We start from the raw sequence: 26,475 nt of genomic DNA, 5'->3' as shown, positions 1-26,475 counted from the left end.
TTAAGTTCTTTAGTGAGCAAAAATACAGAAATATTGGCTTTGCGTCCAGAAGTTTGAAGATTTGCTCTTAACTTCAATTTTATTTTATTGTGATTTTTTGGGTGTGGGACTTTTGAATGGACATAAGATATCTGATGATGTCACCTTTCTGGGGACTTGTGATGGGACTTTTTTTTGGACCATTTTACAGGCAATAGCTCGAAAGTCAACCAACTAGTTGCATCTCTACATTATCTGCATTCATATTCAAGGATAATGACTCTCAATCTGAGCTTCATACTTGACGCAGGTGTTAACTGTGCAGAAAAATTGTACAAACACCCACATGCACAAAACACTCAAACTAAAAATCGTTTCTAATAAAACCAAGAGAATTTTACACATTAATGATTTTTTTGTATGCAGACAGTTGAGGCTGGAGCTTGTTGTTATGGTGGCTGCTCTGCCTCAGACAATGCCTGGAAAGCAGCGTACTACTCGCTGGTTTTGGAGCTGCTCCAGTCAAAGCAATGGGGAGGTGTGTGGGAGGAGGTTGAGGGGGAGGAGGAACGCTGGAGACCCGGTATGACATCACCTCTCCTGCCCCGAGCCATGATGTAATGTATCACAACAACAAAAAAGCTCAGGTGCTTCTCTGTGCAGCCCGATCATTAACGTCTCCAACAATCGCTGGGGGGAGAGGACCGGAGCGTCATTACATCACCGCGGCAACGGGGTCACGTCTGGGGAATATGAGACCTTCCTGCCCATCCCCCCTCGTTTAAAGCTTTCTAGGAACAAACAAGCCAATTAATCTTTTTTTTACTGACTAATCACAAGCTGAAAGTAAAGGGAGCGAGGCAGGAGAGCATCGATCTTGGAGGCTTGTGACAGTGACGTGAAAAACGCCTCTTGAGAATAACATTAATGCACTCATGCTCAATTGCAGTGTGTGCTAAATGCATGAGGTAGAGTGGGGGGCGGTGCCTCATCTGCCATTTGTAAACAGTCTGTGAACCCGGCGTGGCTGTAACTGTTCCATGCATTTATAGGGAAGGCCGTGTGATGGTGTTATGCTTGCTGATGCGTAGCATTGGAGCCATAAAAACCTCATTACACTGCTGGATGACACAACTGTGCACAAACACATGACACACATACACATACACACAGGCAGGTGTGTCAAGGGTTATGAGAGCAAAACATGGCAACATCTACAATCCACTGTATTTAACACCCCAGCTTTATGCAATTTATGTTCATACACAGTACACACAGTATACGGCACCAGTTGGAATTTCAAGCATTTTGATGATGATTTTAGTCAATATGACTTAAATAGCATTCAACCGGCAGAGCAAGACGACATTTTTCTGCGTTAAAATCATAACACACAGCTGACATAAAAACAGTTCTTTGGCATGATAAAGCAAGCTGAATTACATAATTCATACTCACGACCATCCAAGAAACATAAGCAAACCACCAAACTTTGTCACATCTGGACTGCATGTCTGAGGCTCAGTTCCTCATCCAGTATTTCAGTTCCTCAGCCGAACTTCTGTGTTTTGAGACAACTTATCCACAACAGCTTAGGAATAAACCGGGAAACATTACATTTTTAGAATGGAGTTGTGCGTGAATGTTTTCACTAGCACCATGAAAAGCATGACTGAAATGATCAAGCATTAAATTTAACTTGAATGGGTTTGGTGTGGATAATGGTGATTTTTACACTTTTAGAATAAATGGATGAGACCTGTGTTATTCTATTATTTTTGTACTGCCAACAAATACCATGAAAAAGCCAAAACCAGCAATGTTCTACTGTCTCTGAACACCTCCAGACTTCTCCCCCCCATGTCTGTGGCACTGCAGCCTCTGAAGATGTAAGTCTTTAAAAACTGGTCACAAATATGCAGTTTCATTTTTCAAAAAGCTTTCATAATTTCCTGAAACAGCTGGGGAATGAACTTTTTCACAAACATTACTCAAACGAGTAAACTGTGCATTTCATTAGGGACTACTTAAACTGAGGATTAATTCACATTTGTCGCACTGGTGAGCAGGTTGGTAGCAAACATAAACTACAGTACCCATGTTCGTGGTTACGAAAAAAACATGTTACTCAGTGCAATGCTTAGCTCATTCATGTGTTTTACTAGTTTTTGGCACAGAAGAGCAAGACATTCTGACACAATACTTCTAAGCAGGATATTTCGACATTATGAAAAATATAGATTTACTAGGCTTTTCCATAAAATTGAACACTGTGGAGCATAGACGAGGATCTCTAACAAAGAAGATGTGGTTACCAAGAAAGCCAGGAGGGGACAAAACCCAGAAAAAAAGGATCAACCATGGCTTGAACAAAGAAAACCAACTCAGAGCATCCAACTTGACTTGCAATGAGTGAGCAGCAGTTTTTCAGCACCTTTCTCAAGAAGACTTCGACAGGACACCCGACTTCTCATGGACACACACGAGCTATTATAGGATCAAACTCAACGTACTCTGATTTATTGATCTCTGTCTATCCTTGTTCACTGGATTTGTTTCTAAGCCAACAGAACGCCTCATGTAGGGAAAACACAGCCCTCCTGTCTGCCAGCTCGGTGCATTAATCCTTGACGCCGGTCCCATTACGACGGCTCTAAATAGCATTGTTAGAACGAGAAAGATGATCTAATAAAGAGACTACATTTTCATAGCTGCTACAGCCCAGGGGATTATTTCATTTATCAAGCTGTTGTCACCTGCACGCGGCTCTGAAAATAATTTGGCAGAAACGCAGGCAGCCAGGCACGTTTAAAAGATTACACTTGTAGGTTCACAGGGGCAAAACATCTGTCGTGCCCCTGCACATGCTACAAGGTGCATAAATCAAAAAAAGTGAACGAAAAGAGAAGCTCTTGGAAAATAAGTGTCAAAGTAAGACTGTTGGGAAGTGAGTGAAAAGTTGATCAGTAACTAGAGGTTTCCGGGTCAGGTTACAGACTAACTGTGGAAGGTTATGAACTGGAAGTCTTTAACTTCACAATGACAGGAAGGGTGGGGGTGGAATGAAGCGGTCTTGGTGCATCAGTCAGCTACAGGGAGCATGTTTCACCTCTGCGTTTCTTTCCCAATGTTCCTGTTTCCTTCCATTCCAGATTAGAAAGAAACAGAAAGAAGGGCAAAGGTAATCTTTAACTGCGGAAGGTCAAATGCATGAGTTCAGCTAAAATCCAAAGGCCATGCTAGCAGTTCTGTGAGGCTGTGCTTTGAGCTAGATGTTAACTTCAGCATGCGTCTCACATGCTGATGTTTTGCACGTATTATGTGTATTATCATGATCTCCATCTTAGATTAGCATGTTAGCATATAACATTTGGTAATTAAACGAAATACAATGTGCCCCTGAGGCTGATGGGAATGTCATTACTTTTGCAAGTTTGGTCATGAACCGAAGTATTGAATAAATACAATTTTTCGACCTGGAGCATCTCTGGGTCAGTTGAACGTGGCGGTGCTGTTTGGATTGTGTAGGAGCAGTGTGAACTGGCACTAGGGGGGGTGACTCTGGGACGCCGGAGTTCACTGCCTAACCTCCTGGAGGTGTAGTGGGACTAAGTAGGTGAAACACTGTTGAAGGGAGGTTTCCACCTGATGACCCCCAGAGACGTGTTAGGAATCACTGCTCTTTGGCAGGTATAGAGGCAGATTAGAGCTCCAAGGTTCTTCACTGAGAATGAATCCTCTTTTTGAGCACAAGTATCTTGTGTTTAAATTAACTAACCTGATGATGACACTAGATGAAAAATCGAGAGATCACCAAAAGTATTATTATTCAATCTCTGTTGACCATTAATATCTATATATTCACTCTGAATGTGGACATACCAACACTGACATGCCATAAAACACAGCTCTGGCTATACCTTCTAAAGACACTACAGACCTTAGTAGAAAATATTGTCATATTTTTGAAAATAACTGGTCAAATGGAGACAGTGTGGTGTTATTGTATGATTTGCAGTACCTCTCAAAAACCATTAGGGATGAAATCCATCACACAAAGAGCAAGAGACCAGGTTCTCACAACAGAAACCTCGATGAATCAGAATGTGATTCAATCGCAAAACACTTTTAGGGCTGGAGCGATCACAGATTTTCTCAAATACCCACAAACTACTTGGCTAGCTAGCTACAAATACATACAACAACAGCAGAAGCAGGCCACACCAAAAGGCAAACGACAAATCTTCATTCCAAAACCAGTTCAAGGATAATCGCAAACAATGTGCAAAAGGGAAGAGTCGAGAGCAGAGAGTGAATAATTCCTTGATGGGACAGGAAGTCATTATGTCAGGATTTAGAACTGCTTTTATAGAGTGATTTGTTGGAAGGTGTGTCGAGTCAGATACAAATGGATCTCTGGGTGAGCAATAATTGCTCATGTTGAATTTGATGTGTTAATTGATATCGTCCTTTACAGCTTAACAGTTCATCACATTGTGCAACTTTAAGAGGATATTACATCGCTCCGGTTTTATTCTCCATTTTATTGCTCGATATGCACATGGCTAACAGCAGTGTTACAGACTTTTAAATACAGCAACATTATCTGAAGGTTTAATAACAGTCTCCTTTTAATGTCTGTACGCCACACTGCTGTTCCGAACTGAACTGAAAACACTAAACCACTGTGATCCCAGTCTTTCATCATGTTCTTATCATCTGTCTTTCTCAATGCTAAGATGCATCCAGAGGACGGCGCACTCAACAAGATGCAAGACAGTTTTACAAATTTTATTTTTAGACTCATATTTTAACCCTTAGTTAACCAGACAAGCATAATCAGCATTGTTATTAATATCTCAAGCATCTCCTGCAGCATCCAGCATTGTCTAACACCAGCTCAACATTGAACACATCAAACAGTTCTGTTATGAACTGTTTTATAAGGATTTTGATCAAATGTGAGTGACACAAAAAAAACAAAAAAAAAAACAGTGTATTTTGTTATCCTCACCGTGCAGGCTCATTACCATCGAAAATAAATGTCATCTGTCAAGCCTATTGAAAATACTCAACTTTCAAAAAGGTCTTTGAATGTCAAAACTGACATGAAAAGCACATCAAATGTCAGTAAGCGTGTTCGATAACACTGGTTGAGAAATGAACCACAGCCACTTGTAAATGAGTAGCTAATTTTTCTCAGTCGCACGAGGCACCATTTCAGCCGTATTCTGGAGTATGAGCACTACCAAAAATATCACTTCTATTTCCATCAAAGCATAATGTCTGATATTTGGCTATTAATAACTAGAAACACAGATTTTGCTTTTGTTGTCTGAGAGAGAGATACAGATAGAAAAACAAAGGAAGACACACTGCAACTGAAAATAAAAATGCATATTTACTGGGTTACTTATGACAGAAGTAAATGAACTATGTCCTCTGTTCATCAATCACCATGACCATGTTTGACAATCAAGTTATCTTCATTGTCTTTACTGATTAAGAAATAAAAGTAAAAGCATAAGCAGCAAAAGCTCTGTAGCTGAACCTATTAGTCGACTGATTGATTATTTGCTGGACAGAAAATAAATTGGTAAGTATTTTATGATTTTTTGGTTAATAGTTTGTCACTTTTTTAGGTAAAAAAAAAGCCAATTATTCACTGGCTCAAAGCTTCTTAAGTCAAAGAGAGTTGAATAGCTTTGCAGTTTGCACTGCAACAAAACAAGCACTCTGAATGTGTCAGCTTGGGCTTTGGGAAATTCAGATGGGCCTCTCTGTTTCATGCCATTTTATAGAGCAAATGATCAATAATGAAATAATTGTTAAGTGCAGCCGTAAACTCTAAACAATCCTGAACCTACACCCTGAAATGAAGGAGTGCTGGAGGCAAGAATGCAGGGAAACAAAGTGTACAATGAACCGTTTCTTCTTTCGCCGCTGCAGTTCCTACACAATGTCTATTCAAAACTGAGGCTTTTGTATCTCTGCACAGCTGAAGCAGGGCAGGTTGTCACAAAGGACAGCTCTAAAAATAGGAGCTCGGCTTTTTCTGCGGCCGAGAGTGGCAGGTTTGTTCTCTCCGCTCTCGCATTTCTCAGCAGGCCTGACTGCTCAGCACCTTGAGCTCTGATCTTTTCAACCTCTTCCTTGAAATCCATTTCTGCTCGGACACTGCAGGACTGTCTGATGAAATATTTAGATGTCATATATACTGGGTCAACACATACTGTAACTGGGAATGGTGATACCATGTTAATGTGCTTTATAAGCAACGTCCATGCTGGGCAGGCATATGGTTGGTTAATTTCTAAATAGCCGTGCTTGGATAAATGTCTTTCAGAGCCATCATAATCAGACACTTAGCACATTCACAGTGCCGTCAGCAGATCATCTCAACAGAGAGGCAAGACCCAACAGAACCACACCCACACAGCAGGGATAATAATAATCCATAGAGCCTAAAGACAGTCAATACCATTATCAAGCACATCAGCAGAGAGGCACAGTGTTTGAGATCAATCAGCTAAATTGTTGCCATTATCTCAGTTTACAGGCCCATAAGCTCTACGAGAGTGATGTTTATCATTTCTCTGTCATCACCCGGCAACGTGATGAAGTCCATTCTCAACCAAGCATGCTTGCTTTTCTGATCACAAACAGGATAACAGGCATGGAAGCAGAAGACAGAGCATTTTTATCAGGGCTGTTTTATAAGAATTCAATTCATGTTGCTGTTGATGCTGTGGTAATACAATTGGAGTGTGGTGCAGGCTTCCCTCTTCGCCTTTATCAGCATCCATGCCAGCAAATGGAAGGTATTTATTAAGGAAGTCTACCAGAAGCTACAGATACAACAAATGGGGAACAGACGCAGATAAAACCCCCAGCAGAAACACAAACACAGACAGCTGGAAAAGGCAGAAAAGCAGAACAGACACACTGACACGTAGTGAACACAACACAACACTGTTAATAGATACAGTACCTGAGGTTTATTGCATTCCTGGCAGCCAGGTTAAAGGAGAGAGCCATGAAAAGAAGCAGAGGAGATTAAAGTTATCAAACATGCCACTTGCCAGTTGAGAATGTGAGATACAGTGCGTGAAAGCTGCACTGACATGTTAAAATGCAGCGTTCTGCACCAAGCTGAGAAAAAAAATTCCATTTTAGACAGAGAGTGAATGTAGCTGCATGTGACTGCATCCTGAAACCCTGTTCAAAGATCTTTGCATGACCCCTAAAACTTCTCACTTCTTCCCCTGCTGCATTAATTTCTATGCAAACAATAGATTTCCTATGCTAAAGCACACAATTCCACTGTTTTCAATACTCAAGGTATGCGTTTATTTGTATTAAAACAAAGATTATATCAGCCTACGGGCCAAATCTTTATCATTGTTCTGGGACCGCAGGCAAATGAAATTTCAAGGTGAAAATTCAACTTTCTCAGCTCTTAGCCAAGGACAAGTAGGGAACACACAGACATACGCATTATTATTCTTAGCTTGCACATTCACATCTTTCCATTCAGCATGCCTGCAGATTACTGAACAGATCACTTTAACTTCTGAACCTCCTCATTACCACTGCAGGACATTTTCAACCTCTAAACAGACAATAAGACTCCAATTATAAGGTGCTATATGTGTAGTGGTTTTAAAAATCACTTTATCGTTTCCAAATTAACTTAAACACCTTTGGTGCAATTACCTCAAGCACGTAAGACCATGATAGAGAGAGTTTTTAGCCTTTATCTCATTCCAACAGTTATAGAGTTAGCTGCTTGCAAATTTAAGACCACATTTTGCAGAGGATACCACTTGCCCTCTGTCTCTGATTGACAGAAAATATCTTATTGTAATTTTCCTGGCCAATATTGCTCTCACATTAGTGAAAATAGAGGGAATGAATTGCCAGCTATTACAATCAATTACTTTTTAAAGACATTTATCAAGCAACCTCTGCAAAAAATGTCCCAGCTTCTCCAATGCGAGCACTTTCTTCTGCACCTTAGCTGCTTATGCTGACACTAGCTTCATAGGCAGGATGAGAGACATCAATAATAATATATATATTTTTTTACTATCGAGGAAGAGTTTGATATTTTGGGAAGTACACTGAATGGATTTCTTGCTGAAAGTTAAATGAAAAGATCAATGGCACACGTCTGGTCAATATTGAGCTGAGTCAGCAGCTGGTTAGCTTGGTGTAGCACAGAGACTGGAAACAGGGAAACAGCTAGCCTGGCCCTGTAATATTGAGGAGCTTTCACAGGTAAATACCTGTCAGAAAAACTAACGAGGGAATCATCCTTATCTGCAATGACTCCCCTTCCATATATATCTGAAAGCAATTAAAAAGTAGTCAGTAGATGAGTGAGCAATGTCACTGTCAAGGACACTCCAACAGAGCACTCAATTGCTGATGGACACTTTGGCTGTTGGAGGGATTAAACCTGTGACCTTCTGATTACAGGGCGGCCTCGCTAACCACCAGGCCACCCGGGTGGAGGAAAAGAGTAAAAGGAGTATTGATTGTCTGCCTCCTGCTGCTTGTATAATTATAGAACAGCTGTTTGGGGCCTTGGATGCCTGAGTAGCCACTGAGTAAACCCAGAGGAAGAATATTACTCATCTGCTCAGAGAGTTCGGGGTGTCTGAGGAGGTGAGCAAGAGGAGCGTTTGAAAGTGAGCAGAGAAGAGGGGATAAAAGAGGACAAGGGGTAAAGGAGATAATGAAAATTATCATAACTTGTTATGGATGAAATCAGGAGTGTAGCATTCACTAAACACGCAGCCTTGATGGCAGTCACATCAACATTTCATTTTAAACCGAGTGACAGACAGATTCTGCAAAAGACATTAAGTGAGTGGCTGAGTGAGAGATCAGGGGGAAAATCTGTGTGTGCCTGTGTGTGTGTGTGTGTGTGTGTGTGTGTGTGTGTGTGCGTGTGTGCACGACAGGTCGTCAGCACAAATGGCTGTTGATATTAGAGGACGAGATAGAGTGTGAGATAAAGTGCAAAATGGAGAGCAGCAACTGAGAAATGGAGATTATGAGGGTTTGCAAGGGAGAATATAGAAAGATTAAGAGTGTGTGTGTACAACAGAGAGAGAGAGAGGGCGAGAGAGAGAGAGAGAGAGAGAGAGACACAGAGAGAGAGAGATGCTCGAAATAACTGGTGTAACTGGTGTCCATTCTGAACAAGGCACCCAAGTGTTAACCCACTGCTCAGAGCACACAGGAGGCGTGTTGAATCCTAAACACTGTCGTCTTTCACTGGCCTGGTTTATCCAGGACACATGCATAAATAGAAATGTATTTGTCTATCTTAATCCTTTTGACACTTAACTCTTGGATCCTTCCTCCTAATGATGGTAAACCACAAATTTAAGCTCCAACCACAGCTGTGTTTCTTTTCAGGCAATTTCAATGACAGCATCAGCTACACTCCCCAAGTCAAATGTGATGATAAATATATTGCACATAACAAGCTAATCTGAAATGCAAAGCATGATGTCCTTCAGATATATGGAGATAAAACATGGCTCATGGTAATCAGAGCGAGATAGTGAAAAAATAGAAGAGGACCATCTTACATCACACCTTAAATCAAAAGCTTTTAATGTTTAGTAGTAGGTGTGGTCTTTCACAATAAATCTAACCAGCGCATTAGAACTGAAGCCAAAAGTGCCATCTTTCACCTTAGAAATATTGTTAAGGTCAGTCTATTCCTCTGACACACTAATGCATGCTCAAGCACAAGAAGCCTGCATTACTGTAATGAACTAGTATCTGAGCCACAAGCAAGCAAGCTAACAAGCAGCAAGCTCAGGTGCAACTTGCTCAGAGTTCTGCCATGAATTGGGCATAAACCCAACTTTAAATGTAGGCAAAATCCTCCCTCCCTCCCCTATGATGCACACATAGGTTGGGTGTTCTTGGCTGGGTGGTAATCACAGCTTTGAATGCAGGATTAAGAATGGGGAAGTCATCTTCCAGTGCCAGTTAGAAAATAGCAACAACTATGGATGACATCAACACTGCTATACAAGATTTTAGCCACCATACAGAAATAATAACTCTTAAATCCACACCCTTCATATCTGCTGATGACTTGTTCTTAACCATCTCAAAGACAACAACAAAAGCAATGCTGAGGCATTCTTCCAGCTCTGAATCAGCCTGTCAAGCAACAAATGCCTTAGGTGTGCATGAGACTTTAGCAGAACCAAAAATATAATTTAATTGCCCTACTTAATCTATGTCTGAGTCTGGTATTATTTCATTAAATTGTGAAGCATATTGTATTGAATCTTATGAAAAGGTGCTTCATAAATCAAGACTGACAGGCCGATTGACTGATTGATCGTAAACCTAATCAGCTAATGGAACAGCCAATGTATCTAACAAATGCTACTCTTTCTCACCTAAGTCCTCCAAGTGATACTAAAAACATCCAAATGGAGCCACTAAGGCCAGAGTCTGCTCAAGAAAGAACTTGCATTATGATTGAACCCTGAAAGCCAAATAATCCACACTACATACAGATAATAACTCTGCTTCAGATCTTGGTGGAGAGTGAGGGCCGGAGGGTAGCTGTGTGTGTGTGTGTGTGTGTGTGTGTGTGTGTGTGTGTGTGTGTGTGTGTGTGTGTGTGTGTCAGCACTCTCAGTGGGAGTTGCACTATTGGGTTAGTATTACATTTATATTTCAGATATTAGGCTACAATGACTGAGCGTGTTCGGTGTGTTGCTCAGGGACAACAGCTGTTCAGACACTCTGCCCCCTGCAGGGATCGAACCTGCGACCTCGAAGTTACTGAATAATCTCCTGTTAGCAAGGACCTTTTGATGAAGTATTGTGCTTCACTATTTTTTTAAAATCTTTATATGTGATAAAATATGTTGCATTGTTACAGAATAAACAACCAAACAGTATAGTTAACATTAACTCTAACAGCTACAACATTGAAATGTTGCCGACATCTAAATGCATCAATAATAATCAAGTATTAAAGTATCTAATTATATAACTCTGACAAGGGTCATACTAAGTATTTTCACTTTGGATGCTTTAAGTACATTTTGCTGATAAAACTTCTGTAGTTTTCCTGAAGTGGAATTTTGAGTATTTTACTTGCAATGGAGTATTTTCATATAGTGGTACTATTAGTTTTTACTTCGATGAAAGATCCTCTTTCACCACAGTTTATTCTTTAGGCCAATAAAGGTATTGTGGTCTGCCAGTGCTGTCCTGCCTGTAACATGAGCTGAGGTGAAATCCAACATTTGAGATTCGACTAAAATAAAACAACTGGTTGATAAATTAAACAATAATTTAGATAATAGGATAATAATTTAAGTCAGTTTTTTGCGAAAAAATGGCAAACAATCCCTGGTTCCAGCTTCTCAAATGTGAGGATGCGCCTCTTTTTTTCCATTTTATAAAATCTGAAACTGAATTTCTTTGAGTTTTGGCGACTGTTGGTTGGACAAAACTAGAAATTTAACACATCACCTCTGCTCTGCAAAGCTGTGATGGACATTTTTCACTATTTTCTATCATATTACACACTGATAAAAATCATTAGTCAATAGAGTAATCAACAATGAAAATAATCACCTCGGCCCAAAATAAAGCAGATTTGTCTACAGTATTTCTCATACCGAAGGAGCTTTGAAAGCTTCAGATCAATGGCTCCTCTGATGTTTTCGTACCTTGCCTCACATTTGCCTTCATAGGAGTGACTAAGCTGAATACAAATCTTGCCTGCCGGAGAGATTTCCTTTCTTCAATCCCAAGTTTCTCCTCGGTGCATTTCTCACCTCCTAAATATGCCTCGGGGTTGGAGGGAGGAAAATCTGAGCGGTGCCTGGCATTCTAAAAGCTCGAGATTAGCTTGCTATGTCAGCTTAGCATCCGCCCAGATACTGCTCTGTCGCTCTGCTCCCCTCCACCCCTCTGTCAGCAGCAGTAGCAGCAGCAGCAGCAGCAGCAGCAGCAGCAGCAGCAGCAGCAGAAGCAGCGGCGGCATACTGCGCTCTTGCTAAGTTAGCTCCCTTCCCTACTGTACTTCTAAGTGCACTCGAGTAGAGCCCATTTGGGACTGCTGGTTGCCATGGTACCCGCTCCATCCTTCCCACAGGAATGGTACTAGAGCGAGGAGGGTTGAGTGTGTGACGGGAGATGTCGGGCCATGAGAAAGTTCAGTGCAGTCTTCTGAAACTAAAACACAGCGAGTCTAAATTTAGGATGCAGGGTGGGGCTGGAGGGAGGCAGGAGGGAGATGACGTTTGCCGCATTTTCCTTTTTCTGAGCGTGATCGTTTCATAGTGTTCCAAGAAGAACTGGATACACTGACAGATCCCCCAAGGGAACGCCAGGAATGAAGAGAATGCAGTGAAATTGTGCAGAACAGGAAAAACTGCGTGTAACAACTGCATGCTGGGTTATTTGCATCATTAGTGTGAACATGCTTCGCTTCCCATTCCCAGGGAAAGAAAGCACAGAGGGAGAAAACCTGGTGCAACGCAATGGGCAGCAAACTCTTGCTCTGCATGGTTAAAGTCAATCTTCTTGAACAAATATAGCAACTGTGATTGGATGAGGCTTTGCACCGTCAGAGCACCACAACCACATTTCTGCTTTTTTTTTTTTCATAGTTAACATCATATAATCTTCTACAATACAAAGCTTGATTTGTCCGACCTCTAACATGTTGAAAGGGCACTTAAATAGGAGAGGTATTGTCCACGAACTGTATCAAATATAAAGCATAGAGTACTAGTGTGTGATTTAAAAAATAAGTCTGTCAACACCAGCCCGACTGTTGAGTATGCAAATGAGAGGTTGATAAGAATAGAGCATGAGTTGAGCCTCACAGTGTTCCCCTTTTTGCTCAACTTCCTCCTTCATTTTCTCCCTCGACATAGTGCTTATGAAAAACTATTAAATGATAATATACTGTATCTCATCGCCAACTGTCTTCTTCATCTTATGCAGTGTAAAATGACACTTCTGCTGACAGACATTTTTTCACAGTTCATTAAAATGTGCTCTGCATTAAAATCAGTCTGTGTTATTGGGACTGAGATGTACCAGGAGATGGTGGTTTCCAACCTTTTCTGCTTGTGACCAGTCATCACAGTCTAATACGTGTGAGCAATGCTATACAAGTGATTTTCCTTCTACATTTTATTTCAATAATTTGAGAGGACAGACAATGTAAAGGTGGACACTACTCTGCAAGATCAAAATATACAAAAAACTGACAGATTTTTATGTAGCTAAGTTTGGTTATTATTATCTTATACCACAAAAATCCCCATGTGAGCCATTACTCTATCACAAGGTTGGGAACCACCGCTTTAAAAACTACTAACTGAACAACTTCCTTTTCTTTCAGATCAATAATCATCAAGCAGCAACATGAAAAAGTTTCACTCTCCAGGACACACTTCACCTGTGCATCCAAGGAACTATAATGCTAAATGCACCTAAGATGTGCTTTGTAATGAGCATCTTAATCATGTCATAACTGCAGATAACTGAACACGAGCGCTAAACTTATGCATTGGTGAAGACTGTGTTGAGGTGCAAATTCTGGATCCAAAAAGTGCTGAAAACATGAAAAAAGAAAAAAAAAAACTCACACCAGAAGACTATTCAGACAACCATAAGAAGCACAAACAAACAGGCTTTGGAAGAGGCAGACAGCACAGAGACACTACAGTATGCTCATCAAACATCTACACAACATGTACTAAACAGCGGGTAGATCGACACGCTAGAGCCAGCAGAAGCTACAAACATCACACACAAGAGTAGCGACTTTAATCTAGCAAGGAAGGGTAAAACAACAATTACACACTACAGGGAGGAAAGCTCAGCGCAAAGATCAGGAAAACAGGCTCGAAGCGCACCCTGTGGGGACACGGGTGCCCTTCCCCAGGACACAGGACTTCAAAACACAACCTACAACCGAGGGTCAGCTAAGGCCACCAAGCACAAAGTTGGTTAAACAGGGAACACACATTTTCCAGCTACGATCTGAAGCGAGACAGCACAACAGGTTCAGAAGAAGGAGCACGACACACGAACAGAGCACAACGCGGCAACAGAGCGACACTGAGCCGCCTCCGAAGCGCACAGCGATCCACAGCAGCGAGGGTAAACACAAGACTGGAGCGCGGGGTGCAACTCACCGTGTGGTATCCCCGGGCTATGGGCGGCTTTCCGGTGGGGTACGGATCCACGGTGTCGATGATTGTCTGCCTCTCGCCTTTCTGGTTGATCTTCCGAAAGCGCCGACGGGACTGTCTGTGCGAGGCTTGTCGCTGAAAGTACTCCTCATTTTCATCCATATAGTCCACCTGGAGATGATAGGGAGGGAGGGGGATGGAGAGAGGGGGGAGTGACTGTCTTCATCTTCATTCAAGCCCTTCATGCCGCCCCCCCCAAAAAAAAAAACACACACACATGCACGCTCATCCCAAAAACCCCACCCTCCTATACTCCATCTCGCACCACCTCCACCTCCTCCCCTCTGCCTCCCGCCCCTCTCATTGCGTAAAAATAGATGTGTGTGTGGGCTGCACGATGCACACCTACGTCAAAGGGTTCTCACAACACAAAAAGAGAGACAGCGAGAGAACAAACACGGGGATGAGCGAGGAATCTGGAGGGAGGGAGACAGAGCGCGATGGGGAGTAGATTGATTGACAGACTGTGATAAACAGAGACAGAGTCTGATGGAGTGAAAGACAAGCAGATGAAATAGACACTCTCTCCACTCTCTCGGTCTCTGTTAAAAGTATTAACCACAATGAAATTACATGTTAAAACAAGATAAAATCCGTGTTTCCATTCTTAATGATTTGAAAGGAGGGCGAAAAAACATTTTCCAAGTGGAAACTGGCACAGGATGCCACTTCAACATCAGGCAGTGAAGTCATATTCTACAGTTTTGAAGTATTTTTGGATAAATGCTGCTTAAATGGGGCCACTCTGTTGCCTGGCGGCTTTGGGTCATGATGGAATGACATATTTAAGTTTCTTTTTTCTTCATCATTTTTTTTTTTGGACCCATTCCTCCTCCCCGCTCACTTGCTGCTTTCACTGCGGCTTCACATTTCACAGCGCTCAGCCTTTGGGATTACACCACTAAAATCTCTCTCTGCCGTACCAACTGCTGCCATGACAACGGCAGGGGAGCTGTGTGTGAGTGAGAGCATAAGTGTGATTGTGTGTCTAATTGGAAATCTCAATGTGTGCATGCATGTGTTTGTACAGTATGGACACGTGAGCGGCTAATTCTTCCTCCTTTTGACATGCTAAGGTTCTTTGCTCATGTTTGTAACTGCTGGTCTGCATGTGTGCATCTTTCTGTGTGTTCCTCAAACTTGTAGCAGGGGGGGCTTAGCCATGTGTATCTATATCCCAGCAGCACAAAACCCTCCTTAGTAATTATAGGGTGGGTTGGCACCTATTATAGCAAAAGGGGTAAGGCCAGAAAGTGTCTGCAGCGAACAGAGCAGAGGGTGTTATTACAGAGGGGTTTGTGTGTCGCTGATACAGGCCCAGCTAACAGAAGCCCCCCATCTACGGCAAACATTCATTGAAACCTAGAAATTAAAGCATGTGAGAGGGACATCACTGAAGATGTGCTGTGACTGCAGCAGCAACAACCAGTCGTTGTTATGCACTGATACGTCGTGGGTTCGATGTCTTCCTTTAAAAACGATGGAAACGGATTTGTAGGTGCTAGAAATGGTGGTGAGTGAGTGCGTGAGAGCATGCATGTGTGTGATTTTAAGCTGGTAATATCCTGTGCTGGAAGCCAAATCAAAATTAACATCTTATCAGCAGACAAATGGTCAGTCAGCAATCAAAATGGTGTGAGCTACCGGCTTCGTTTGCCACAGTGTGCGAAGTTCTGCTGGCCAAAGTTGTCAAAATATTTGCACAGCTTTGTTCACTGCCCCTCCGCTCGCTGTTGCCTGCAACTGGTCAACAAAATGTTCATTATGTTAATGATGTTTTTCATGCGTGTCCTGTGAGTTCCCAATTTATTTCCAGGATGAATCTGCAAATCTATACTTACAACCATGGAAATGGATTTTTTCAACGTATCTCATACTGTATACCTATGAGGGTTCATCTCAATCATCACATACAAATGTGGACGTGGGTGAATTCAAATAGATTTAAGTTTAATGTTTCCTGTTCATCAGAAGGACTTCCTGAGTTTTAACTATTGGTCGGAATATTACAAGCATTTTGACTATTTTCTGATATTTGCTATGAATGGATAAACAGTGAAACAAAAATAATTGTTAGTTACAGCTCTACTTATAACTGTAATTTCTGTCTCTCTCATGAAAGGACATCCATGCTCACACCAAAAGGGATAAATGAAAAGTTAAAACTGAGGAAGGTTTTCAGAAGAATGACACTTCTTCACTCCAGTCCAGTTTAGAGTCAGCTCTCCAGACCTCCAGCCCGTCACGCTGCAGCGTGTATACTGTACATCTCGCAGAACTATGAACGACAGCTGTTTCTGAATTTGCACAGCGTGGATTTTGTCTACAGTATACTGCCTCCCTTTTAGCGCAAAATCATCAGCAAAACTGCATCTGTTCTGATCTGCAGGCCTCAGAGGGCTTCTGTTCAACAGATGATTGTATTGTGCTGCTACCTCCTGCTTCTGTGCCCCTCTGAGACAGCAATGATTTGTTCTCAGCAACTTCTCCTGTGAGCCAACGTCTGATTCGCCATAAAACAGTGTCAGAGTTTCTACCAGCCTTGAACTCGAGAACCCTGCACATGCTGGACTCGAGCAAAGACGTAGTTAAACACAGCTGTGCTTTGAGGCTGTGATGAAATGACAACAGGAGGCACTTACACAGATCAGTACAAAACATCACAGGACCAACTCTCCAGGATGTGATGCCAAATTATAGCTATATTCTGCTTGAGGTAATGTAGGTTTGGAGAACCACATGGGTCCTAATCACTCCTGCATTAAGAAATTACAAAATCATTAATTATTATAATTTTCCATGCTAAAATCAGAGATAAGTGGTAGAAAATTATCATGTGCATGAGTATGTTGCTGCATTTCGCTGTGGTTGTATAATAAGAAAAGCTTTGGCAATAATAATAATTACCATCTGATTTTGTGCATGTTATGTGGTGTGTTTGAAGCTGTGTGTGTGTGTGTGTGTGTGTGTGTGTGTGTGTGTGCGAGAGGGGTCAAATCACTCACCACAATCATCTCTGAGGGTTCCAGGACGATGCACTCACATCCGCGTCGCAGGCTGCCTGCTGATCGCTTCCCAAAACTGGACAGAAAAAAAGACATTGAAAAAATGATGAGCAAAACAACTATTAGAAGTTAGCCTGAACAAAAGCGGACGAGTCCTGTATATGTTGTTTCCCAGTGCAATCTGTAAACAGTAGATTTCTTTCGACTCTCACGCTGCCGGCCAACAAGCACAGACAGATCACTTAAATGTCTGTGTGAGTCTATAGGTAACTCTCTGGCCAATATTTTAAATATGCAGCATGGAATTTCTGTATAAAATGTTGAACAGAGCAGCATTGAATGGACAGTTCCTCCTTTCAGCCGCGACCACTCCCACCTGAAGGGAAACACCCGCCTCTGGAAAAGTCCACTTTCACGACGTCACAATTTGTACAGTATGCCTCGCTCCTAATGAGGGGGGAACCGGGGAATATTAAAAGCAGCAGAGACCAAAATGTCTCAAAGAAGGGCAGCAGCCATGGAAATTCTGAGCATAAGGAGATCCAACTTGTGGCTTTGATGAAGAATGCAGCCTTTGTCCAGCACCCAATCTCAAAGCAGAGACACAATGACTTCCTTGTTTGTTATTTTTAACATCTTTCGCTCCAGAATGTGACCCACATCTTGTTGGTTTGTTGCTGATTGTTTTGTTAGATAAACTCAAGTGACTCCAAAGGAGCACACTGCTGTCGCGTTTGTGTGCCTGCCTCGCGTTGTGCATCGTTGTTTTGCATTATTTAGATCCTCTAGCTGGGGTTTTACACCAGCAAGTGGGAAACTTCTCTTTAAATTTACATTGAGTCAAGCTGGCCTGGAAGATGAAATAACTACAACACACAATAGAACAAACAATTCAATTCATTTTTGGAGCTGAAACAACTATAATAACCTGGTTGTTTGATGGTCAGTGGACAAAAAACTAATCATCAAAAATGCTAATAACTGACCGACTGTCAGTTGAGTAATTGCTTTCACTGTGTACAACCTTATTGTCCCATGACAATAAACTGAATGAGCTTTGGACCTTTCATGTTTTTATAGTCGATTTTAATGAGATAACTTTCGTATTCATTTCATACATTTTCTAATTTAATTTTTAATGTTCTATTTAATTTTTTAGAGCTGTAACTATTTGTCTACACAAAATTAACCGGCAACTACTTTCATGATCAATTTTCATGCTTAGGATTTGCTAGTTCCTGCTTCTCAAATATGCCGATTTGCTTGTGTTTGTCATATTTCGCTGTTCTTTCGATTCATAAACTGGGCCTGTTGAGGCATTAAATCAATTCTTCTTGATACCTCACTGTGAGGCTGATGCAAAGTGAGTAACAGCGGGTGTAGAAAGTTCTCCTCTGAGCTCACAGTGAAGTGAGCAATGACTAGTGGCTACCTGCACAGAGGCTGTGAAGGTGGCAGCTTTCATCAATCACACTGACAGGTGCAGACCTCAGGCACAGCATGGCCTAAATGCTTCGGAGCCCTGGGCTCGTGGCTACATGTTGTGGGTACAGCTTGGTCAGGCTGGAAAATAAATACCAGCCAGCTGCAAAGAGCTGGTGAAACACTACCTGCCACATTGGCAAAGAGCAAATAATGATTTTTTTTCTGTGCCTTTTATTGTCTCAAAGTCGATTTAGCTTGCTTTGCTTTTCTCTTTCTGCTGCCTTTCACATGCAAGCCTTTGTTGGGTTTTGTTTTTTTCCTCTTTTGTCAGCCGTTCTGTTGTTTCTCTGCCAGTGCCGCAATTTTACTTGACTAATTTGTCAACTTTTTTGATGCCTTTTGAACAATAGTTTGTCAAATAACTCCACATGATGCTCAGTTAACTACTGCAGAGGAGCAAAAACCAGAATCAAAAACAAGTTTCAATGACTGGCTGGACCACAGCGAGCTGAGTGAATGAAGGCAGTCGGGGGGTTAATGCTGATGGTTGCTGTTTGCGTTGCCTGAGCTCTAGTTTAATGCGTTTTAACTCTGCTTGTATCCCCGACATACACGAGCCTGAATTCCACCACAGGCCAAAACAGAGCTACAGTATGGACAGCTTACTCAGTATTTTCCCTCACATTCTCATAAGAAGACAAATGCTGTTATTCTTTTGAAACTTATTTCCAGCAAAGATGATTTGTCTGCTGGGCAGCCGCTTCAGAGAAATGAACGAGCGCTTTTGATCTGGTTTTACAGACATTTGGAGTCAGTACGAGACTACGGTTGAGCCTCCCTTGGCTGGCTCAACCGTAGAAAAGGGAGTAGCGAGTCCACCCATCACAAAACACGTTAGGCCACCAAACGCAAACACCAAAGTGACATGTTCAATCATGTTCCATTACATTCCTAACATTAGTAATCCAATCCACCATTTTGCAGGAGGCAAATGCCACTGGCAATGTGAGATATTAAAGAAGGGATTATGGAAGTGGAGAGTGAGGGGGTGGGAGGGTTTTTTTCTAACAAAAAAAGTGCCTTGTCTGGAGATTTAAGTCTCAACTGCTGTATGACTAGTCCAGAGCAAATAAAACGTATAACCTGCCGTGTGGGTGAACGTATATTAGACAAGAAATATAACATGTCTAAAACAAACATTCGATTGTTCCTGAATGCTTAGTTGCGTTGGGGTGTGAGCATCTCTGTTGCAGCAAAAAACACTGCACACTTTGAACCGTGCAAATATTAAACTTTTAAGTAGCTTTATTAATGATACTGAATGTGCAAGTATGTGCATCTATCTGCTGAATAATTCAGCCTGGGGAACATAGGTGCACTAGTTCATTCGAGGTTTGTGCTTTCATTCCTGAGAACGACGGTGTGTGCTGGCTGACAAACTTACAAAACCAGATAAGAGGAGAGAAAAAGATAAGAAATGTGTGCCAGATGCTTGAACAGGTATGTAACTCATTTTATAACAGAGCTCAGCACTGAGCAAAGATTATCAGTGTCATACTTTCCACACCGAAATCCTGCTGTACGTGCTGCATTCAACTGCACAAGTTACCAGTGTTGAAAAGTCATTATCTTCACTTCACTTCACTTTATTGTCCCTTCAAAGGGAATTCGCCTTGCAGAAGCCATTAAAAATACAACTGACAACATGCAGTGCATAAACACATAAAGATGTAGCATATACAGACAGATTTAACCCCCAAAAACGACTCATCAAAAACAAAACAAGCTATTTTTCTGCCTTGCATGAATATCAAAGTCACAACTATGACTGTGAAACATCCTGAAAACTACAGCACAAATAATATGTAAGTGTCTGAAATCAAAACAAAAATGGACGCCTCATGTCCGCCAAAGTCTGTTCAACGTAATAGAAGCCACATTTATTGAAAATGGTGCCACAATTTCAAGCATTTCGTAACCCTCACGTGTCCTACTCTACAATCGTAAAACTGCCTTGAGTTGTCTGGTGATTTGAGCGCCTGCAAGTCAAGACAAAAACCTTTCTCGTCATCATTCCCATAAAACAAAAACACGGTATGAGCCGTCATCTCAAAGGTAAATGTGCAACACCTTTTGCTTAATGACCGATGACACTGTGGGGTCACTAACCTACTTGCCTGTCTCATACCATGCTAAAACCTCTGCCTGGTGTGCACATACAAACCGAGAGCACAGATTCAACGAAAGGCTTAGAAAACATGGCCGTAAATTTTCTGTCTGCATTAAAAACATTTTATTTGGCAGGAGAGTGACTTTGTAGAGCTTGACTTTAGTTTGTTACCCACTATCAATCAAACAAACGCTATTTGTAGTGCGCCTTTCAAACAGGTTATTGCAATTCAAGTGCATTACGTGTATCCTCTACTGCTATCCTTTTAAAAAGTTGCCAGATTTGCTGCCATCAGACACTTTGTATGAGCAGTTTTGAGACAGGCGGCCAGTATCTCCTTTTTGAATTAAACCCTGAAGCTCTCTCTCAGTTCACAGACTGACATCTCTCCTGTCTCAGTGGCCTCGCATTCCCCCCCGTTACACAACAAGCCTGGGCGTCTGGAATGTCAGTCCGCATGCATCACCAGCCTTTCACTCTGCGAGCCCAGCAGCCCACCACCAAAGCCTCAGATCCATTCTGATGTGTGACTGAACCAGTGCAAACCCTAATCTGCACCCCTGGTCTGAGCTGGAGGAGGAGGGTGGATGGAGGTGGGGGGCCCCTCACTCTGTTAAGCCATTTAACTGAGTAAATGGTGAGAGGGCACAACAGCTTTTTTAACCCACCGGATCCTTAAGAAGGACAAAGATTAAACTCCCTGGTTATGCAAGACTTTAGACCCAGCACAGAAGGAGGGATGGGGAGGTCAGAGGAAGGAGAGGACGGGAGTCTCAGGAGTGATTGTGCCCAGCTGTTAAGTCAATGAAAACAACATCCAGGCTTGAAAGGTTTACCAACATCCCCTCAGAGCTGGATGGTCAACTCCACCAATCATCTCTCACCTTGGAAACATAAACACAATTCTTGGGAGTAACGGCGTGGCCATGCCACACACGTACCCGGACCTTTGCCCCGCCATTTCGGAAATAGAAGCTGACACTGATGACAAGAATGTACGATTGACTCGTGACTTTTTGCTGCCTGAAATACAACTTCACAGTGATCGCAATGGCAAAGAGGAAAGGGCACTGAAGTAGGGAGTTTAGAGGGAGAGCGACTGCGCTAGCCGCTCCAAACTTTTCCAAGACAAATCAATCAATCATCGCCGCAGCTATCATCCATTTTTAACACATTCTCCCCGCAGCAGGAGCACCAGCTTTGTTTTGGTTTCAAAGTTGCCAAAAGTCTTGTCTAACCCCCCGAACATGAAGAAGGCACACCCCTTTTACTGGCAGCCCACGCTGCACACTGACAAATCCAAAATAACATCAAAGTCGTGTTTCACATTCCAGACTTGAAGGTTGTACTGCAACCGGCACCCGGCTCGGAGACGAGTCAGAATTTTAAACTATAACCAAAAACACAGGAGTTTCTAGGCAGAGCTTTGGTGAGTCATACACGGGAGTTAAGTGCTGCTGTAGTCTGGACACTCACCCCCAACACTCCGAGCTGCTCCCAGAGTGACACCGCCACCAGATAAGATAAGAGGATCCCTCCTTCTAAAACGTCCCCCTGCTGTTAGTCCACAGTCAGTTCGACAAGCATGCTCCAAGTGCCGACACTTTGGTGTGACTGCGGCATATCGTCCTGCGCACACCCCACTGCTGCCGTCTGAGATCTGTGTGTGAGAATGGGAGTGTGTGGTTCGGAAAGTGTGTGTGGGATCAGCCTCTGCCCGATGGCTCTGCCCCCTTTCTCTCTCGCTCTCTCTATGTAATGTGGTGCGTTGACTGCAGCCAGCATTCCAGCGTACGGCTCACTTCCTGCTACAGAGTTACAAGCAAGCGAGCGGGTGGGGTGAATGTGTGTGTGTGTGTGTGTGTGTGTTATGGAGGAGTGGGTAGGTGTGTACAGTTTTTATCCTCCCCTTGCACTACAAGTTACTCATGAACTTTCATAATGAATTTAATCAAAAAAATCTTTTCATCATAAATTCTGGATAATTACATTGATGATTTTGTCAGCATTGAATCACATCAACGGAAATTTCTAGTTATCACATTTAAAGGTTATAATCAGTTAATTCTTACAACTTAAACTCTGGAGTAGAACAAATGTCCAGCTGACTGTTCACTCAACTCATTAAATTAATGTTTCTGGAAACACTGCCTATAAGCATGCTTCGTTTGAACGAGCTCATTTTAGTCTGCCAAATAAATGCATGTAATACGATGTAAATACTTCAGCCACTTCCACATTCTTTTTAACTTCAGCCACACGTCTCATACTTATGGATCAGCCCTGATCCTTGTTTGAATGTGGAAGCTAACAGCACAGCTCAAGATGTAATGAGTAGGCAGCGTGGCGGATGAAGGATTAGACTTAAGACTGCTTTACTGGTGAAAAAATAAACATAATTGACAACTACCAACTCTTGTTAATATTCAACCCAAAGAAGAGGAGTGTGGAGAGGAGAATGAAGAGTTGTTGATTGAACTTTACTGAACTATAAAGTTGAGGGACTAGAAAGACACAAAAGCCTAAACTGAGACTGAGATACCCTGACTTTTACTCTCTATGGGTCAAGCTTCAAAAATACTGGATGCTGCAATTCCCATAATGAAACTTGGTCTTCATCAAAACCGCCCTGCCAGGTCCTATAAAAACCTACATTTTTTACCTACAACTCTATGGCCCCAATTTATATCACAGGCTTTCTATTTAAATTTAAAGTATGCGAAGCAAATACCAAGATAACCTTCATGACTTTATCAAGACTGAACTGCTTCAGCTCCACAGAAGACATTACACAACTGATTTGAGAGGCATAAAAGAACTTCAGGCCTGATAAATTGATATAAAGTGGAAAACTTGGTGGAGTGTCCCTTTAACTTTGCTAGTTCCATTACAGCAGCTCATATTCAGCACTGGTTCATTCAGTTCCGCATTTCAAGAAGCCAAGACACTCACAATTTTATCTCTGTCTGTTATAATCAATGTTTTTACAGTGGAACAGGTGAAGTGGAGTGCTTCACAGGTACTCAGTGGTCTGTGGATGGATTAATCACTCTGGTAGCACTCATGTGAATCGTTGCCTGCAACAATCAGAAAAGTAATTTTGTATTGTTCTGCTGGAAAGAAATTCTCATTTCTTGCAGAATCTGTTTTGAGATGATACGTGACTGTAGACGTATTTCAGCATCCACCATTCAAGCTTATTTCTGTGTGTCTGCTTCCACAGAACATGCAGCATATGAGCAATTCTGAAAAGAGATGAGTGAGATCTGCATTAGCACAATTAGAGAATAAATTCTCGCTGGATCTGTTCGTCATTTACAGCCACAGATGAGTCTGCCTGGGCTGCTGCTGACTGTCAAGAAATGATCTGACCTTTTCTCCAGTGCTTCACGCAAGCAAAAAAATGATGACATCCCTCCGCTAACTTGCTGCTGATATGAGCTGAATCGGTTAAGAGTTGTGGCTTTGGTGAGCTGATCAGGAAACTGTTCAGTGAATGACCGCAGGAGAATTCCTGACAGCAGTCAACTGACAGCAATAATAAATTGGGCAGCTACGTGGAGGAGAGGAAGTAAAACCAGGCCGAGGTTAATACAGTGCATCTAATGGTGGAAGTTATAAGTGCCATACAGTGGGGTATTATTGGGAAATGTTCGTTACATAACACTAGAAAATGGAGATCCACTCATAAATGTTGTTTTGGGAGAAAAGGCTATTAGGACAGCTATTATTTATACGCTTTGCCAAATAGAAATTGTTTAGGGATTTTGTGTATTTCAAGTGTTTTGTCCTTTGCTTAAAAAAAGTTGCAGAGTTGCAGGAAACTGAGAGATGCAGCATCAACACATCTACACATCTATAAATAACTATGTTTGGAACTTGTCTGAAGAGAAATTCGCGTCTGTGTCGAATCACACTTCTTTTACATAAATTTAGCAAATGTCGAGATCAGAGTTCACATTATCAGCTGGATGATGGCCCAACTGATGGAGCATACAGAGAGACAATTAATGTCAGGTGCATCAGCTGCTTTCTTTTTTCCTGTGTGGTGTGTTAAAGTGGAAGAAAACCAACACAACACACGTATTAGATTTAAGTGTCTTGTCTCACCTTGTTTGAGAACTTCCACAACATGATGTGGACCAATAGGAGTACAGTGTGGTTTTTCAACTGTACACACAGACAAACAAAACCACTAGACCATTACCCTCCAGTCAGGAGCATGTCAAATTAACGTGGCTGTGATGTCACCCTCATACACAATGTATGTAAACTACACACACTCACCTTGTTTCTTTTGTTTATTAAATGGGGAAGGAAAGCAGAGCCTTCCGTCACTAAATACGATGATGTGATATGAATGAGTTCAGTTTCATTCATAAAACATGAAATGGTTGTTGGTGTCAGGTGGAACAAGTCGGCCCCTGATACCTTTACTGGTCTACAGTATGTTATGAGAGATGGCGGGCTATGATTGGTCCAAGTCCAGCGTGTAGTCTGCTGTGCCTGTCCGCCAAGTCACTGCACAATCTGACAAAAATCATTATTATCTAACCTGACCCTGGCATAAGAAGGCTGATTTCCTGTAACTGTTTGATACAGCACGTGCTTCTACATGTTTTAAATCTGTGTCACACGTTCATCAAGATTTATTTGGGTTGCATTTGATTTCACACCGGCCTCTGGGTTAAATATGGCACAGGGCTCCGGCTTATTTCACTTAATGACTGAGTCATTCCTCTTCCCCTGGATCACATCTCACTACAGCAACCAGCAAGGGGAGGGGAGCAGAGAGAGAAGCACTGAGAGAATGATGGAGGCATATCAGGTTTTCAACCTTGCTGCCAGTGTAGATATGAGCCGCCATTTCTGGGCAGGGCCTGTCTGAAACCCAATTCCACCACATCTTTAAAAGCTTCAGGAAGTCCCGCTGGACTCCATTCAGTTCCTCGTGTCACAACCAATTTCCCCTCCGAGCCATTTGGCCCTCATCATGTCTCTTCTTCTTTTTTTCCTTTGTCACTATGGCCATGAAACGAACTTTAATGAGAGACAAAAAGAATTCCAAGTGTGAAGAAAGAGGAAAGCTAATTTAAACTGCAAGCGATGTCTGCTAGTTTTGGCTTTAATGAGGAAATACTTTACCATATAAACAACGATTCAATAGCCAAACATGTCACTTCTGTAATAACACTGACACACCTGTTGATGTGTCACAACTACATACAGCATGGTGGCGTCAGATGGCTTCCAGCTAGGCAGTCTCATCCCACACTGTTGCTGTTACTGACCATAAAAAAATTCTCTGGCACTGTGAATGCAATCATACAATGGCTGTCATGAAAAAATGGTTCATCAGCGTTCTATTCTTCTTGAACTGAAAATGTCGCTCAACCGCTGAGTGAGTTTCATGACCCAGAAGTCCTTGAAAACTTGAATCAGAATGAGTCATTTTGAATGTGTCATTTCACAAATGTTTTCTTGTCACTGGGGAAACAGGTCTCGCTTCATTTCACGCCCAAAAATCATGTTTCTAACATGGCAGCCACACACAAAAGGCTGCGAAAGAGGCGCCTATCAGTTTTCAATAAAGAAACTGTCTGAATCTCAGATATTCAAACTAATT

General features: G+C 42.1%; 1 protein-coding gene across 7 annotated transcripts in view; it reads right to left on the bottom strand.

The window, feature by feature from the left end:
• rapgef2b (Rap guanine nucleotide exchange factor 2b) overlaps positions 1–26,475 on the bottom strand; it is a 107,849-nt gene that overhangs the window by 38,347 nt on the left and 43,027 nt on the right. For 4 of the 7 annotated variants that reach the window (XM_041943797.1, XM_041943799.1, XM_041943802.1 and 1 more), the window contains exons 5-7: positions 17,255–17,330; positions 14,193–14,360; positions 6,971–6,988 (exon numbers count right to left, since the gene is read on the bottom strand). In XM_041943797.1, coding sequence (XP_041799731.1) covers positions 6,971–6,988; positions 14,193–14,360; positions 17,255–17,330 — 262 coding nt within the window. Of the gene's footprint in view, positions 1–6,970; positions 6,989–14,192; positions 14,361–17,254; positions 17,331–22,325; positions 22,463–26,475 lie in introns of those variants that run through there. The other 3 variants (XM_041943798.1, XM_041943803.1, XM_041943804.1) reach the window with 2 other exon arrangements.

Source organism: Chelmon rostratus, chromosome 9 (assembly GCF_017976325.1).
Source record: "Chelmon rostratus isolate fCheRos1 chromosome 9, fCheRos1.pri, whole genome shotgun sequence".
Classification (NCBI taxonomy): Eukaryota; Metazoa; Chordata; class Actinopteri; order Chaetodontiformes; family Chaetodontidae; genus Chelmon; species Chelmon rostratus.
This window is presented reverse-complemented; position numbering and strand designations above follow the sequence as displayed.